The following is a 16,631-nucleotide window of genomic DNA, read 5'->3' as shown; positions in this document are numbered from 1 at the left end:
GGCAACACTGCGCAGCACCGTAGCGAGCGCCGGCCTGCACCACCGGCGGACCGGCTCGGTGGGGACGGTCGGCGAACCAGAGGCTCGCTCTGTGGGCCACTCCTCCACCCGCTCCAGCATTAACTCCGCCTCCGCCTCCAGCATGGACTCACTGGACATGAGGGGGCAGGAGGGGGAGGGTCAAGGGTCAGGGATGGGCAACGCCCAGAATCAGACAAGCACGGAGGTAAAACACACATACACACACACACACGCACACACACACACACACGTGCGCCTATTTTTCTTTTGCTTTGGTTACTTCACGCCATTAAATTTGTTTGTTTCATTTAATTTTGTGTGGTATTTAAAAAATGTTGTCAAGTTGACAAAAAATTCATTAGCAGAGATTAGAAACAATGAGAGTGACTCTTGACTACAGGTCGTCAGGAAAAGTCACGTTTAAATTAGTCACCATTAAGTCTGGGACACCATTAAGTTGTTTTGCATGACTCACTTCCTTTTGAGTATTTATTCCGTTAAAGAGATCAAACAAAGGTGGCTTTACACACACACACACACACACACACACACACACACACACATTTACTCCTAACTCTGCTTGTTCTTTGGGTGTGCTGTGGTTTTTAATTCGATACTGATGGTTTTACTGACTTCATCCTGGAGCTATTAAAGAGCTGACTCATAGCCTGGACCATCTCCACATGCCCCCCCCCCTACACACACACACACACACACACACACACACATAAAATCACATACATGCGCTTACATTTGAAAATGCTGCAAAAAACGTAAATTGTTACTGTAGACAGAGCAAAGACCTAATGAAAGGAAAATGCTCAGATCACACACACACTCACACTCACACACTCACAGTTACAATAATCTGAGGCAGTCAGTTATCTTACGAAACTTTACTGTAGCTTAGCAAAAGTTAGACTTAACATCCGTTCTAGTGTGTGTGTGTGTGTGTGTGTGTGTGTGTGTGTGTGTGTGTGTGTAACTCTTGTTGCATGATTGCTGTGTGAAGAATGTATGACATGCTGTAATTAACCCTGCTGCACACTATGTAATTACAATTACCATTCAAGTCATTGCTAATTAATTGTGTTAATTAACCCATGGTCACCACGGTAAGAACCGACGGGCGTGTCTGTGTCTGCCACAATGCACACACAATGTTTGCCTCCACAGCATGATGTGAATGTGTGTATCCCGACTGGTTTGACGGGAATGTGTGTATCCCGACTGGTTTGATGGGAATGTGTGTATCCCTACTGGTTTGACATGATGGGAATGTGCATGTCTTGATTCCGTGTAGCATGCAGCCCGTATGTCCGACCCGTGGCACGTGTCTCCATGTCCGCATTGGCAGTCCTGCACAGACATTACTGTCGTGACTGATGAGTGTGATGTCCTCTGTGAAAACTGAGAGATTCTCTGTGCTGCTCTGACTCGTTTAGTTTGGGCTTTGCTGTGTAAATTGCAGTGCTCAAATGACATGCCGCAGTAATTTAGTATAGCTTTCAAAAATGTAACATAAATCTGACATATTATTATTACAAATGATACATAAATTGCATGGTGACATTTTGGAGATTTCTAGAGATTAATGTGAAGGCAAAGAGCGTCACACTTAGCGTGTCTATTGTAGTCTCAGCGAACGAGACCTTTTCATGTTATTATAGGTAAATTAGCCAGAAGGATTCATTTGGTGAACTATTTGTAAGGAACAAGGAAAGGTCTGAATGCAAAAGGAAAAGCTGCTAAAATTGGGGTGGGGGGGTGTCAAGTGTCACAGTGAGGTCCAATGAGGTTTTTAAATGCAAATGAGTGACTTGACACCTTGTAGTTTTCTCATGTTACCTGCCTCCGCTTGCCTGCCTGCATGACTGACACCACCCTCACTTGTCTGTCTGTGATGTCACCACTGGCCCCTCCCCTTTCCCCAGCATGCTTCACTGAGAAGGGCCAATGGTAACGCTGCCAGGCGGCACCTAGACTTCTCCTCGCAAGAGGGGGAAGTGGATCAGTGCACTGTAAGTGTGTGTGTGTGTGATCTGTTTTAATCAAGTCTTAGCTCCAGGATGGGTTTAGGTTTGAGTTTAGCCTGCGGTGCTAGTGTGAGAGGTGCTTTTATTTTGCATTGATTTAAGCAGTGAAATCTGACACAGCAGCACTTAAAGTGGAACTGTAAGCAGTTTGAGTGGTGTTCATTATGATCATGTTTATTTTTTATTTGTTATTTTTTGTTTATCTTTATCTTTGTCAAAACTCTGTTTACTTATTTGATTATGAGCCTCATCATTCTTTTCGCCACCCAGTTAATACACCACAATCAAAGTGCCACACGCTTTCACTCTTTTTAAAATGATTGACTACCACATTTCCTAGATCGACTGAGATCACGTTGCCCAGGATGATCATTTTTGCACTGACTGATCTTGTCTCTTCTCCTCTGCTGATGTGAAGCACTCCTACCTGGACAGGGAGACCTCCCTGATTGTCAAAAGCATTGCAGGAAAACCCTCTCACCTGCTGACCAAGGTGACCCCCCCCCTCCCCATTCTCTTGCTCCTCCCCTTTCTTCTCTCCTCCTCCTTACTCTCTGCATGTCATTGGTTGGTTTGTCTTGCTGCGCTCTTAAACCCACACCCTGGCTGGTATTTGACTCCGAGCTCCACCCCCTCACCTGTTGATTTGCATAGCTCCACCCCCTATGGCTTTCCTGCATGTGCAATGCCCATTTTCCTTCAAAAAAAAAAAAACACACCCACTTCCCACTTTCTATCTTCAAGTTTTTAAAGTTTTTTCAAACAGTGTTGGTGGAAGTGTCGCTCTTAAAGTGGATTTATGAAGTGGGCCCAGCTAACAGAACAGCAGGGAGAGGCAGTTCCCCCCCACACCAGTTAAACCAGTCTGGTTCCCACAACACAGTGTAAACCAGTGTAACATAAATGACTCTGAACTGGTAACAGCTGCCATGTGTTTGGGGGGGAAACTACCTAGATGGCCCATTATCCCTGTCATAACAGCGAAACACCACAGGAGGGTCTTTAAACGTTTGATGGTGTTTTAGCGCTGATCTGGGATCAGTGTTTGCATTCACGTTTGTGATTATACTGGATCTGTGTACATGAATGAAATCTGCCATTGATCTGTAGTCTTGCTCGGCGATGCATGATTGTGCAAGACTGTTTGTGTTAAAGACATTCAGAAATGACCCGCACTGATCTGGTTTGCGTTACACCAACAGGAGAAGGTATTCACATGGTAGACTATTTATTGTTCACCGTTTCTTTAGCATCTTTCATTGCAGTTTTGTTACCCTACAAACATATCAGAGATAAATACAAAAAAATTGCTTTGCCTGCACTAACAACATTATAATAAAATGTTTATTTGATCTAAAATATTTTTTTTAAAGAGACAACACTGCAGTGTAATGATATATTACTGGACATGGAGTCTAGTGAAACTCTTTTAGAGAAACTCTGCCTTGCTCATTCAAGCCCCGCCTTGATCAGTGAAGCTCCGCCCCCTTTTGATTTTCATAGACGATGCCTCTGAAAGGTGGCATTGTGGGTTACAATGTCTGTAAGTGTGGAGGTTGCTGTGTGAATGGGGGACTGTGTACACAGAGACACTTGTTGATCTGAATCGGGAGGCAGTGTTTGGGGTTATTTAAGTGTATGCAGACACTAACACAGACGTGTTTGCTATCTTTACATTATCAACACTCTACAACACACTATTCCTTTACATCATCAATGCTCTTCAGCTTAGATGTTTGAGAAATACCCTTCCAGGTCAAAGTTTGGAAGTATAATTTGGAATGTTATTTATTATATTTGTAGAGGAAATTTTTAACTGGAAGTATTGGTATTTGAGGTTTGTTTGTTTTTAGCATTTTGACTACTAAAGATTTCACACAGTATTCTGAGTCAGTATTATCTTTTAACATATGCAAGTTGACTATTACAAGTGTGTAATATACAGAGAGCGTAATATACAGTAATGCCTCCACTGGCATATCTACACTGGCTCTTTTCAAAGCTTCAGCAAGGAATTCTGGGTAATGCGTGATGATTCTAGTGGCATTCTGATCACGTTGTCTTGGTGTTCTGAAATGCTCCAAGTCTGTCTGGTTAGGGTTGCAGTCGTGGATAACTGTACGGTGGTTTATTGAATGTGATGTAGTGTGATTGTATATAGAGACCTGATGAATGACGGCTGTCACACTGAATAGAGGTAAAAAAAACATTACTGTGCGCACGCAGAGAGGAGGAAGAAGAGGAAGAGGAAGATCTGGCAACGTGAAGCTGGATGATGGGGGTTGTTTTATTGCCCTTTGCGCAGCTCTGTGTGAGAGTCAGAGCAAACCCCGACATATCTTCCAAAATGGTCCAGAGCCGCCATTTTGTGAGTCGCATGGTTAAAACGAGGAAGAGGGCGGCCGAAGAGGGTTCTCCACACTTGTGCTCTTCATCCTCTTCATCCTCTCTCAGCGCCCTGCCACAGCCACGGACAGAGACAGTGCGTCAAATTATAGAACATGAGGGAGGAGGAGGAGGAGGGAGGGGTGGCTGAGGAAGAGGAGACACTTCAAAGAGAATCTGCCTCTGCAAAGCCTGTTAGCATAGTTCATGCTCTCCCCCTCTCTTCCTCTCCTCCCTCTTCCCCTCTCTTCCTCTCTCCCCCTCTCATACATGTTTGGTGCAGGACTATCACTATTGGACCGAGTTGTAACAATAATATAAGCAGTGCTGGTGATAGAACTCCTCCTTATTATTATTATTTATTATTATAAATATATTTATTATTATTATTTTCACCCTTCTCTCTCTCTCTCTCTCCCTCCCTCCCTCCTTCCCTCTCTCGGTCTAAGGGGAACCGGATCGAGGAGGATTAGGGACGAGGGGGTGAGTGTAGTAGAAAGTATGGACCAGCAAATCACTGTCCTGGTCCCTCCAGTAAAGAAGTCGGTGGTATACGAGCAGAAACGATAGAGACAGATCTCCGCACTTCAGTGGCAGAACCCGAGCTGTTTCTTCATCAGCGAGGCAGAGAGCAGAGGGGCTGTAAGCCTTGGACCTCTCCGTGATTGGCCACCAAAAAGAAGGTCACGGAAGCGGGGCCCTCTGGTTGGCTCATGGGCTACGGGTGCTGGTGTTGATTGGTGGAGAGGGAGCGGAGGGTTCCTTGTTTGCGAGGGGGGATTAAGCGCCAAGATCAGGCACGGTCCCAGAGACACGCAGCTGCACCAACGACAAGAGACAGTGAGAGACGGGCACGCTGAGACAGAAAGAGACGCATACAGAAAAGGACAAAAAGACCGAGAGAGACGCAGAAGAGAGAGACAGGCGGAGGGAAGCAGGAAGACAAGCTGAGAGAGACTGTTGCTCTCTCTCTCTCTCTCTCTCTCTCTCTCTCTCTCTCTCTCTCTCGCACAGTCCCAGACCTGAAGATCAGCAGTGTGTGTGCTCACACACACACACACACACACACACACAAAAAGCTTCTGGCACCTCCGGCCAGGCAGGACGAACGGGGTTGTTCTCTGCTCCTCTCCAGAGGTGTGGAGGACCAGACCCTCGTGGAGCTTCTAGTGGGATCTGTTGAAGCTCCAGCCTCACGTCCTGGTCACACGCAGCTGCATGGACCGTCTTCCTTCTCTGGACTTCTGCCTGGACTTGTTAGCTTGCTGGTTCCCCCGGCGCTGGCCGGCGAGGTCCGCTCCCGGCTCCCAGCCAATAAGCAGTTGCGTTAGGAGGGAGGAGGGTTACTTCAGGCCTGGCGGCGGTGCAGGGGAGAGTGTGTGTGTGTGTGTGTGTGTGCGTGTGTGTACGCAGAGCTAGGGGGTGTGTGTGAGCTACAGCTGTGAGCACAGGCTAACATCTGCACTACTGCTCCTGCTTGGAGTGAAAGATGGATGTGGTGACTGCCTGTTGGAGAGGCCAGGTAGGTGTGTGTGTGTGTGGGGGGGGGGGGGGGGGGGGGCTACGTAGGGCTCTGGGGCTTCACGTGTGTGACAGGCAGGCAGAACTGGAAAACTGAGGAGAGTTGCTTCTGAACATGTAGGAGAGACCACGCTCCTGTTGGTGTGAAGCTACTGGGTGTGTGAGGAGGGGTCCGCCTGTGTCCGACGTGTTTCTCTGTGTATTCATGTGTGTGTGTGTGTGTGTGTGTGTGTGTGTGTGTGTAGGAAGAGCAGGCTGCCAAAGCAAAGGCTGAGAAAATTCGCGTGGCTCTGGAGAAAATCAAAGAAGCCCAGGTCAAAAAGGTGGGTGCCGTGTGTGTGTGTGTGTGTGTGTGTGTGTGTGTGTGTGTGTGTGTGTGTGAGAGAGAGAATCTACAGTCCCAGCGCTGCACACCACACTGTGTCTTCCCCGCTCTCCACTGGGACAGACGAATGAGACAGGGCGCAGCAGAAAATAGGTCACTGTGTGCGTGTGTCTGTGTGCGTGTGTCTGTGTGCGTGTGTCTGTGTGCATGTGTGTGTGCATGTGTGTGTGTGTGTGTGTGTGTGCGCGCGCGTGTGTGTTGTGCGCGTGTCTATTATTTGTAGCCGGTTTAATAAGAGACCTTCACCAGCACTGATGCACCCACACCAGGGGCTTTTGTTCCCAGTTACCCCAGCTGATCCGTTCTGCTGGTGGCTCTGGTCCCTCAGCCCAGGACGGGCTGCTGTATACCAGCACACAAATGCCTCCAGGCACCCATTCACCCCTAGGAGCGCTGGGAGAATGGGCCTCTATTGCAGTGGCTGACGCTACTATTGCTTTACTGTGTGCTGGGGAGAAACTGGGGGTTTTGTAAGAGCAGAGTGAGAATGTTTTATTCTGTACGAATGGGTCATAGTGACTAATGAATGGGTCATAGTTCAGATAATGTACTTACATTCTAAATCTTTTACTGTAGGTGTGTGTGAGGGAGAGAAAGACATTGGGGGGGGGGGGGGGCATTAGACCCATCAAGTGTTCCTGCTCATGCTCTCTCACTCCCCCTCTCTCCTACGGTCTCTCCCTCCCTGTATCTTTCCCTCTGTCATGTGGTGGAGAGAAAGTAGGGTGTGAAATTGAGTCGAATGCTTTTCACTGGTCTCCTGAAGTCTGTCGTATGCAAATCCCAAAGCTGAGGACTTGTTTTTGCGTGTAAAGCATTATGTAAGGAACTTGAAATGACAGTTCATATTAATTAAATTAATTAAATGCACACACGCGTGTTGTTTATATGTGTTGATTGTAAAAGGTCATTCATTCATTCATTGGTGATGGAATGAATGGAAGACCTTGAGTAAGACAAAGTAAGACTCTCTCTCTCTCTCTCTCTCTCTCTCTCTCTCTCTCTCTCTCTGATGGTCTCTAATGGTTCTAGCAAGTGCCATTGGTTTATGGATTTCTCTGTAAAAGGGCAACTTTGACCCAATATAGCTGGGGGTGGGGGGGGGGGTAATTTCCCAGTCAAGCTTCTCCACTGTGGCACATTTGTGTACATTATCAGTACATTGCTAACACGGTTTTGGTCTCAGATCTTCAGCTGCTAATGTAATCTCAGATCTTCTGTGGAGTCAGAACTCCATGAGGCCTCTGTGGGGTGGTGCTGGTTTTATTGGTTTTCTGTTCTGCTCTGTCATGATGGGAGACGTGGTGTACGATGCCTGATGTCATTAAATAAAATAAGGAAGCACACAGATGATCAGGCCTGTCTTGAACATGGATGGTATGACTAAAGCTTTGCTCACTGGCTAAAAGCATCTGGGTCATGGGTTCATTACAAAGTCATGATGGGGGGGCTTCTTCCTCCCCTTCCTCATCCTCAGCTGGTGATCCGCGTGCACATGTCGGACGAGAGCTCAAAGACGATGATGGTGGACGAGAGGCAGAGTGTGAGGCAGGTGCTGGACAGCCTGCTGGACAAATCCCACTGTGGCTACAGCCCTGACTGGACCCTGGTGGAGACCATCACCGAGCTGCAGATGGGTGGGTGCACACACACGCGCACACACACACACACACACACACACGTGTATACACACACACACACACGTGTATACACACACACAAGCATACACATAGTTGTGCATGCATGTGCACATCCTCACATATATACCTGTTTATACACACACAAACACATGCACATACTCAGGGTTTTGCTTAAGGATTCTTTAAGTCACATCATATTACGTCTTCCAACCCTCTTCTTTTAGAACGTATCTTTGAGGATCACGAGAATCTGGTGGAGAACTTGCTTAACTGGACCAGAGACAGTCAGAACAAGCTCATGTTCATCGAACGCATCGAGAAGTATGCACTCTTCAAGAACCCGCAGGTGACGCAACACACACACACACACACATCGATATAGATCCATTCGCACACACAAACCGCTGTATATGTGCTTCACATATAGGTCCAGGCTAAGAACAGCTGTGTGCAGGCGCACGTATGCTCCCACAAACACAATCTGGTCTCTCCCTCTGCGTGAAGTTTAGACAGATGCTCTTTGTTTCAGAATTACCTCCTAGGGAGGAAGGAGACCTCCGAGATGGCCGACCGAAACAAGGAGGCACTCCTGGAGGTCATTACCACACATTTGCACACACCAGTGTTCAGGGGGAGGGGGAGGAGCAACTATAGCCTGTGTGGGGTTTTTTTTTTGTTGTTGTTTTTTTGGTCCAAACTTTTCTGTTTTGCACAAACGTAATAACATTTTGCGTATTACGTATCAGTGAGAGACTACAAGTTGTTGTTAAACAGTAGTATTACGTTGATAATGATGGTAACTGTGTGTTTGCGTGGGTGTAGGAGTGTTTCTGTGGTGGCTCTGTGTCCGTGCCTGAGATTGAGGGTGTGCTCTGGCTGAAGGATGATGGGAAAAAGTCATGGAAGAAACGCTACTTCCTGCTTCGAGCATCTGGAATCTACTTTGTGCCTAAAGGCAAGGCAAAGGTGAAGGTGGAGGTGTTTTAAACACATATTTGACCAAGTAATACTTAAAAACTGAACCCGTGTGTGTATATCAGCATGTGCCTGTGTTAGTTGTGTTGTGTTTGGCGTATGACAGCATTACGCTGCCAGTTTAAAAATGTGAAGAGATTGCGTGCATGTGTGCTTTCACGCATTTGTGTGTGTGTGTGTGTGTGTGTGTGTGTGTGTGTGTGTGTCTGTGTGTCTGTGTGTGAGATGGAGAGTGAGCTAAAGGGAGAGAGCCGTCACTTAATGGACAGTGAACCCAAATGATCTTTTCCATGGCATTTCCTGTTTATGGATCCACTTAACATAGTCAACATAAACCATATGCTGCCTATTAACCATCAGTTAATGAGACACACAGACTCTCACACACTCTTATCATCTCTTTGTGTTGTCTTTGGCGTATCACTATAATCATTTCCTTTGGAATAACGAAACTTTATATGTCAATCTGACACACCCACACCCACACACCAGGCACACACATTTACATCAAACTCACTACAGTGGTACCTCAAGATACGAGCTGCTCTATATAAGAGCGATCCAAGATACGAGCACCGAGACGAGCAAAATTTCTGTTCGACACCCGAGTGCACGCTCGAGATACGAGCATGAACCGGTCATCACAGCCATTCGCACGTGTGCTTTGCAACGAGTAACAGTACGTACGGTGTATACAGTACAGTATTTCAATACTACAAACGTTTTTTTTTTGCATTATGGCTCCAAAGAAAGGCTCTAGTAGTGGAAAGTCCAGTGAGAAGAGAATGATAACTATAGAAACTAAGCAGGAGATTATTCACCTGCATGAGAAAGGCACGTGTAGCCGAACTCACTCGTCTGTTCGGCCGGAGTACATCCACCATTAGCACTATCCTGAAGCAGAAGGACAACTTTAACAGTGCAAACACGGCGAAAGGCTTGACGATATTGTCCCAACTTCGGACACCGGTTCATGCCTTTATTAATAAAGAACATGTCTTTTGTTCCACATTTACGCTAGTTTTGTGACTTTTTTAAGGACCGGAACCAATTACAATACTTTACATTGTTAAATTGCTTCCAGAACCGAGCAGTTCGAGATACGAGCACGGGTCTGGAACGGATTAAACTCGTATCTCGAGGTACCACTGTATAATGGGTTGGTCCAAGTCTGTGTGTTTCTCCGAAGCTGTTCTGAAAGAAACGTCGGCATCACCGTTATCATACAGAGAACACTGACACCGTGCCATGGGCTTTGTGTTTGTTATGAAGGCCTCCAAAGACTTGGTGTGCTTCCTGCAGTTGGACCACGTCAATGTTTACTATGGACAAGATTACCGGAGCAAGTACAAGGCCCCTACCGATTACTGCCTCGCCCTCAAGGTTTGTAGCGTGTGTGTGTGTGTGTGTGTGTGTGTGTGTGTGTGTGTGTGTGTATGTGTGTGTGTGTGTGTGTTGTGATACCAGTTCTCTCCCGTTCTCCTGCTTGTGAGGCTTTTGTCCTGCAGCTCTGAGCAGGACATGGCCACACACACATCCTGCGCTTTAATGGAGACGTTTAGCATCCACGCAGCAGTCAGACAGCAGAGTGAAAGGTGCAGCGTTAGCTTGCACTGATGGATGGGCACATTAGTGCTGTTGGCTTTACCAGCACTGAATCATGGACCTTCTCTGTGAGGACACCATGGGTGTGCAGTATTCTCTCAGGTCATACACTGTACGGACGTGGTCCGGGCACTTTGAGTTGAGAATAAACAAAACTTTATTAAGGGTTGAGGGTGATTACAGAGGAACTTGATGTGTATTGCAGTATTTAAGCAATGGGAGATGTCTGGACACAGAAGAAATTCACAAGGCCAAGTGGGCTTGAATTGGTAAATTCAAGGGGAAATTCTGCCCTCTTGTGGTAGCTCTTTGTCATTTCTTCAGGGACAATATTTGTGACTGTTAATTTCATGATTGTCATAGTAACACCATGTACTGTTCTCTCAGCATCCTCAGATTCAGAAGAAGTCTCAGTACATCAAATATCTGTGCTGTGATGATGTCAGAACCCTTCATCAGTGGGTCAACGGGATACGCATCGCTAAGGTAACCAATGGACGGCCTCATTTGTACACGTCCCCTGACTGTTACAACATGGAACAGTTTAGTCCTCCGTAGCCCAGTAGACAAGCTCAGGTGTGACCTTAACCAGGGCTCAATGTACCACCGTCTAAACCAGTGCTACAGATGTTCCTGCAAGTCCCTGTACGCGTGTAAGTTGTCGTATGGTGTTTTCTCTGCAGTATGGGAAACAGCTGTACGTGAACTATCAGGAGGCCATGAAGCGCACCGAGGCAGCCTATGACTGGTCCTCTCTCTCCAGTTCCAGCATGAAGTCTGGCACCAGCGCCGGCAGCATCCCCGGTGAGTCGCCATGCAAACTGACCTCAGGTCAGCTGTTATCACTCGCCTTGACTGTTTTTGCACTGTGGCTTGGTCAAAGTGCACTCGTACCACTTCAGAAGGTCCTGGATCCTGAAGGTATACTGATGTATAGGAATTAGAAAAAGGAATCATCACTGACTATGATGAAAAAAATAAAAATAAAAATTACAGTTAGCAATAGATCATTGTTTGATCTTTTCCACTCTTTCAAAATATTCCAAACCTGTCCTTGGATTTTGATGTTTTTGCAGTTTAGCTTCCACTTACTAATTTTAAGCTTTACCTGACAAAAAATAGACTTTTATGAATACTTTCAATACTGAAATCGAGTCAGTGCCATCCTAGTGAATATGCTGACTGCAGTATAAAGAGAATGGTAATACTGACCCTGGATCTGTGCTTGTCCGTACAGAGTCGCAGTCCAACCACTCTAGTCAGACAGACAGTGGCGTGTCGGACGGCACCTCCTCCACCCATGGCCGCTCTCAGAGTGTGGTCAGCTCCATCTTCTCCGAGGCCTGGAAGAGGGGCACCCAGATGGAGGAGAGCATCAGGGTGAGTTACGCTTGGTCCAAATCAGTTTTGTGAAGTGGCTCATTTTGGCTGAAATATTTGTTAGGAAAAAAGAGCTAGCTGAAGATAAACATAATATACGCTCAAAGTTTTAATTTATAATATATAAAAAAAATTTGTGGGGGGGGTAAATGACCTTAGATTAGAATGTAGGTAAGGGAAGCTTGCTTCATTTAAAAGTATAGCTGTTTTCTCTGAACTCTGATTTAGAGACAGCTTTAGAGGGTTTCTTATCATAGCACACTGCTATACCATGGTGTAGATCGGCATGTTCATTGAAGATATTTGCTATTTCTCTTGTGCAGTCAAGACCGGAGTCAACGCGCTCAATCCATTCTACCCACAGCGGACATGGTGGACATGGTACCCATGGTCTCCATGGTAGCCATGGTAGCCATGCTAACCTTCCTCACGTGGCTCAGCAGCAGCCTGCACCAGAATCGGCACATTCTCAACCACAGGTGCAGTCGGCCTCTCAGGCCCGGGGAAGCGTTCCCCACACCCCTATCCAAGTTCCACCCCAGCCCTCTCCAGCTCCACCCCCTCCTCCTCCTCCTCCACCACCACCACCACCACCGCCTCCTCCCCCTGCCATTGTGTCCCATCACTCAGCTCCACCCATATTCGCCAAATACAGCACTATTACTCGCCTGCAGAATGCTTCTCGGGCTGCCAAGACACATCCCCAAGCCCAGCAGGTGCTTCCAACACCGCCTCCTCAGGCTTTGAAGCCCCACCTCAACAATATTCCACCAGGAGCAATTGTTCCACCTCCACCACCTCCCCCTCCACCAGCACCCCTACCTGATCCAGGTTCAGCCATGGCTGTTCTGAAATTTGGACCTCCAAGCCCAGCAGCAGCGCCTCACTTCACCCCAACGTCAACACCAACTCCAGCACCCATTCAGTCCCATCCTCCTCTACCTTGTCCTCTTCCTGTGCCCATTCAGTCCCATCCTGCTCCACCTTGTCATGCTCCTGTGACCATTCAGTCCCATCCTCCTCCACCTTGTCCTCTTCCTGTACCCATTCAGTCCCATCCTCCTCCACCTTGTCCTCCTCCTGTACCCATTCAGTCCCATCCTCCTCCACCTTGTCCTCCTCCTGTACCCATTCAGTCCCATCCTCCTCCACCTTGTCATGCTCCTGTACCCATTCAGTCCCATCCTCCTCCACCTTGTCATGCTCCTGTACCCATTCAGTCCCAACCTTTTCCACCTCCACCTCGTATTCAATCCCAACCTTTTCCACCTCCACCTCCAGGACCTATTCAGTCCCAACTTTCTCCACCTCCTCCTCCTCCTGTACCCATCCAGTCCAAGCCTCCTCCACCTGGTCCTCCTCCTGCACCCATGCAGTCCCAACCTTTTCCTCCTCCACCTCCACCTTTGGTACCCATGCAGTCTCAACCTTTTCCACCTCCACCAACAACACTCATCCAGACCCTACCTCCTCCACCTTGTCCTCCTCCTATACCCATTCAATCCCAATGTTTTCCACCGCCGCCACCACCACCACCACCGCCTGTCCAATCAGAACTTCTACCCCCTCCACCACCCCCACTACAAACTAACGGCTTGCCTCCACCTCCTCCATCCCCGCCCACTGCCCCTTTACTCACTTCAAATGGCCTCAAACATGTCCTGGCCCAGAAGTTTCCCAATTTGCCCAGGGAGCCTCCAGGCAGCCAAGCTCAGTCTCCACCACCTCCTCCTCCTCCTCCTCCACCCCCCACTCCACCTGCCCCTCCTCTCCCACCTCAACAGCCTCCTGCCCCAGCACCACCTCCTCCACCACCACCACCTCCACCTCCACCAGGTCCCATCCAGCAGATTTGTCCACCCCGGGCCTTGCCCAAAACATTCACTGGAATATTTCCACCCCAAACCGCACCAAAACCTTTAAGCACCATCCTGTCAGTGTCTCCAGCTGCTCCTCTTCCCCCTGTTCCTCCTCCACCTCCTCCACCACCTCCACCTCCTCTTGCATCAATGAAAAGTCATCCACCTCCTACACTGCCTAAGCAACACAGCATCTCAAAGTCATTGCCAGTCTCCAGCCAAGCCTCTACTACACCATCATTGGTCAAGCAGATTGCCAGCCAGTTTCCTGGGGCAGCTCCTTCAGGAGTCAACCATGTTGACACCCTTAAAGCTCCCCTTTCCCCACCTGCAGTGAAGGCTAAACCAAAATGGCAGCCTGGTGGACAAGTCCAGCAGCCACAGAAATCACCGGAGTTTCCTCCTCCTCCCCCCGAGACCTCACTTGCCTTCCCACCACCACCACCTCCCTGTCCTCCTGCTCCCCCTCCCCCTGGCCCAGCTCCCCCACCTCCTCCCCCACTTCCCCCTGGCCAGTTAGGTTCCCCAATGAAGAAGTCTCCTTCTGGATCCTGGGGGGGCAAGAAACCCCCACCAACCCCTCAGCGTAACTCCAGCGTTAAGTCCAACTCTTCAGCTGAGTACCAAGAGTCTCGAAAGAACTTGGTCAGCAAGTTCAGCCCCAGTGCAGGATCTTCTGCACCAGTGCTATCCTCTGGTTCACCTTCTAAAGACTTGACAACTGGTCCACCTGCACCCCGCAAACCTGGCAAACTGAACCTGGCCAACCTACCACTCGCCTTGCAAAACAGAGTGGCCAAAACAGATTTTCCATCTCCCCCACCTCCAGAAAATGAGCATTTCCCACCTCCTCCACTCGAGATGGACCTCCCACCTCCACCGCCCCTTCCAGGTGATCTTCACGCAGGCACACCCAAAGTCGCTGTCGTGAACCCCCAGCCACAGCCGATTTGGAACAAGAGCTCCCTGAAGAAGACGGTGCCTCCGACGACACTCCGTCAGAGCAATGCCACACCTGATCCGCCCCCTCCCCTTCCGGGAGGTCCTGCTCCCCCAACGTCTCCAAAGGGCAGTACTCAGCCAAACTTTCTGGATGACCTGAACCGGACTCTGAAACGCAAGTCCTTGCGCAGCTCTGGGGCCAAGTTGGACCCTGTGGCCACCATGGATGACATGGTACTGCCTCCACCACCACCGGAGCTTCTTCTCGATGAGCAGAGGCATAGTGGGAGTGGCTTCATGTCCGGCAACATCTCTGGCTATGCAACACTAAGGCGAGGACCACCTCCTACCCCGCCCAAACGGGACCAAACTACAAAACTGACAAACTGAGTGTACCAGAACATTCTTGCAGAACTTTTTCTCCCTTCCTGTTTCTCATGCAGGGTTACTCCTGGATTTTAAACAACACACACTATGGACAAAAGAGAACAAAGTGACTTTTGGCTTTAATACTGAAAATACACTTGGTATCAAATTCTGTTTCAGTATATGACATGAAGGAAATCTGCAACATACTGGTACTGCATGGACATGGGGCCAAAAATAATATCCAACATACAGAAGTTAATTCATTTTGGGTTGCTGAATGTCATGCACTAAAGGGATGGAAATCAATAGTGAGGATCAATTTTGCCTTTGTTTTTTTATATAGATTTATTTAAAAGTTTGAAGAGATTTTGTTATTTTGGTCTGGAGTTTTTAAAGGTTGACTGTGTTGTTTGAGAGAGCAGTAGAGGTTAGGGGTTTTTGTACAGATAATTTTTTGACTGGTCTTTTATGCCTTTTCCTGCCAAGAGACAGATTATAGTGGTCAGTGAACGTGTTTAGAATTCACCAGGAGAGCTTCAGAATGATCTAATGTTCTTTGAGCCTCCTGAAGTGGTATTAGATAGGCGCTGTTTCAGGAAACACGTTGCATAAAAGGATGAACACACTGAAAATTTGGTAGCAGTTGTAAAATGAGGGAAAGAATGTCTACAAGGTTTGGAAAATATTTGTTAAGGGCATTTAAACAAGTCACATGAATGAAGTGAGAAGACCTGTGCAGATTTCTAATGGTTAATTCTGTGAGATTGTGGAATATGTGTTAGCTGGACGTGTCTGGTTTATCTACGTTATTTACATAACTGCAGTATCTGGCTGTAAAATCAGCTGCTTTACCTGTTTTAATTGTTTCTGCCATCTTCTGGTGTTCATGTGTCAACAGTTGTATAGCTATCAAGAAATTGGACTTTGGGTCACATGTCCTATAAAATGGGAGTGATTTCCTACTTAACAGCTATTGAATGTGTAATTCTTTAAGGAGTGGTCAAAGGAAAGATGCCTCTTGTATACACATGCCTAATATCAATATTTTGGTCAATGTTTCATTTTTAGGCCAGGGGCTCAGTGAGATTGTCAGAACATTTCAGACCACAGAATTACAGAATTTTATGCAAGTGCACATAGAAGACTAAGGACCATTTATACCACACATATATATATATACATAATGTGTATTACTTTACTCAACCATGTGTTCCATCTGGGAGCTCATCTGTGTTTTTAAAGATAGAATATACAGCAATATCATATTTCTTTCCAGGGATGTTGATGGTGTGCACATTAAATTATTGAAGTTAAATATCTGATCTTGAACCACGGAAGCAGTATAGAAATCACATTCCTGCCATAGAGGGGAATGACATTTGGGTCACTAAAAACAATGTGTCTTGACATTCTAATGTAAGGTTGCAGTATAAACGTGGTTATGTTTCAGTGTGCTTTTGTGCCTCTCTTATGGGTTTGGGGAATCAGGGTCTATGGCCCTTCAACTTCATCT

The 16,631-nt window shown here is 47.4% G+C and overlaps 1 protein-coding gene across 4 annotated transcripts in view; it reads left to right on the top strand.

Annotated features, from left to right (window-relative positions):
* The window catches only part of raph1b (Ras association (RalGDS/AF-6) and pleckstrin homology domains 1b), a 38,294-nt gene extending 21,722 nt beyond the window's left edge, over positions 1-16,572 (top strand). The window contains exons 5-17 of one of the 4 annotated variants that reach the window (XM_076991847.1): positions 1-226; positions 1,956-2,042; positions 2,476-2,550; positions 6,209-6,286; positions 7,826-7,985; positions 8,213-8,334; positions 8,518-8,583; positions 8,811-8,954; positions 10,236-10,346; positions 10,956-11,054; positions 11,252-11,372; positions 11,806-11,948; positions 12,272-16,572. The exon at positions 1-226 is cut by the window's left edge and continues 412 nt beyond it. In XM_076991847.1, the coding sequence (XP_076847962.1) occupies positions 1-226; positions 1,956-2,042; positions 2,476-2,550; positions 6,209-6,286; positions 7,826-7,985; positions 8,213-8,334; positions 8,518-8,583; positions 8,811-8,954; positions 10,236-10,346; positions 10,956-11,054; positions 11,252-11,372; positions 11,806-11,948; positions 12,272-15,139 (4,300 nt within the window). In that variant the 3' untranslated portion in view covers positions 15,140-16,572. The remainder of the gene's footprint in view (positions 227-1,955; positions 2,043-2,475; positions 2,551-6,208; positions 6,287-7,825; positions 7,986-8,212; positions 8,335-8,517; positions 8,584-8,810; positions 8,955-10,235; positions 10,347-10,955; positions 11,055-11,251; positions 11,373-11,805; positions 11,949-12,271) is intronic. The other 3 variants (XM_076991849.1, XM_076991848.1, XM_076991850.1) reach the window with 3 other exon arrangements.
* Positions 16,573-16,631: the final 59 nt, after the last annotated feature.

Source organism: Brachyhypopomus gauderio, unplaced genomic scaffold (assembly GCF_052324685.1).
Source record: "Brachyhypopomus gauderio isolate BG-103 unplaced genomic scaffold, BGAUD_0.2 sc86, whole genome shotgun sequence".
In the NCBI taxonomy this organism is placed as follows: domain Eukaryota; kingdom Metazoa; phylum Chordata; class Actinopteri; order Gymnotiformes; family Hypopomidae; genus Brachyhypopomus; species Brachyhypopomus gauderio.
This window is presented reverse-complemented; position numbering and strand designations above follow the sequence as displayed.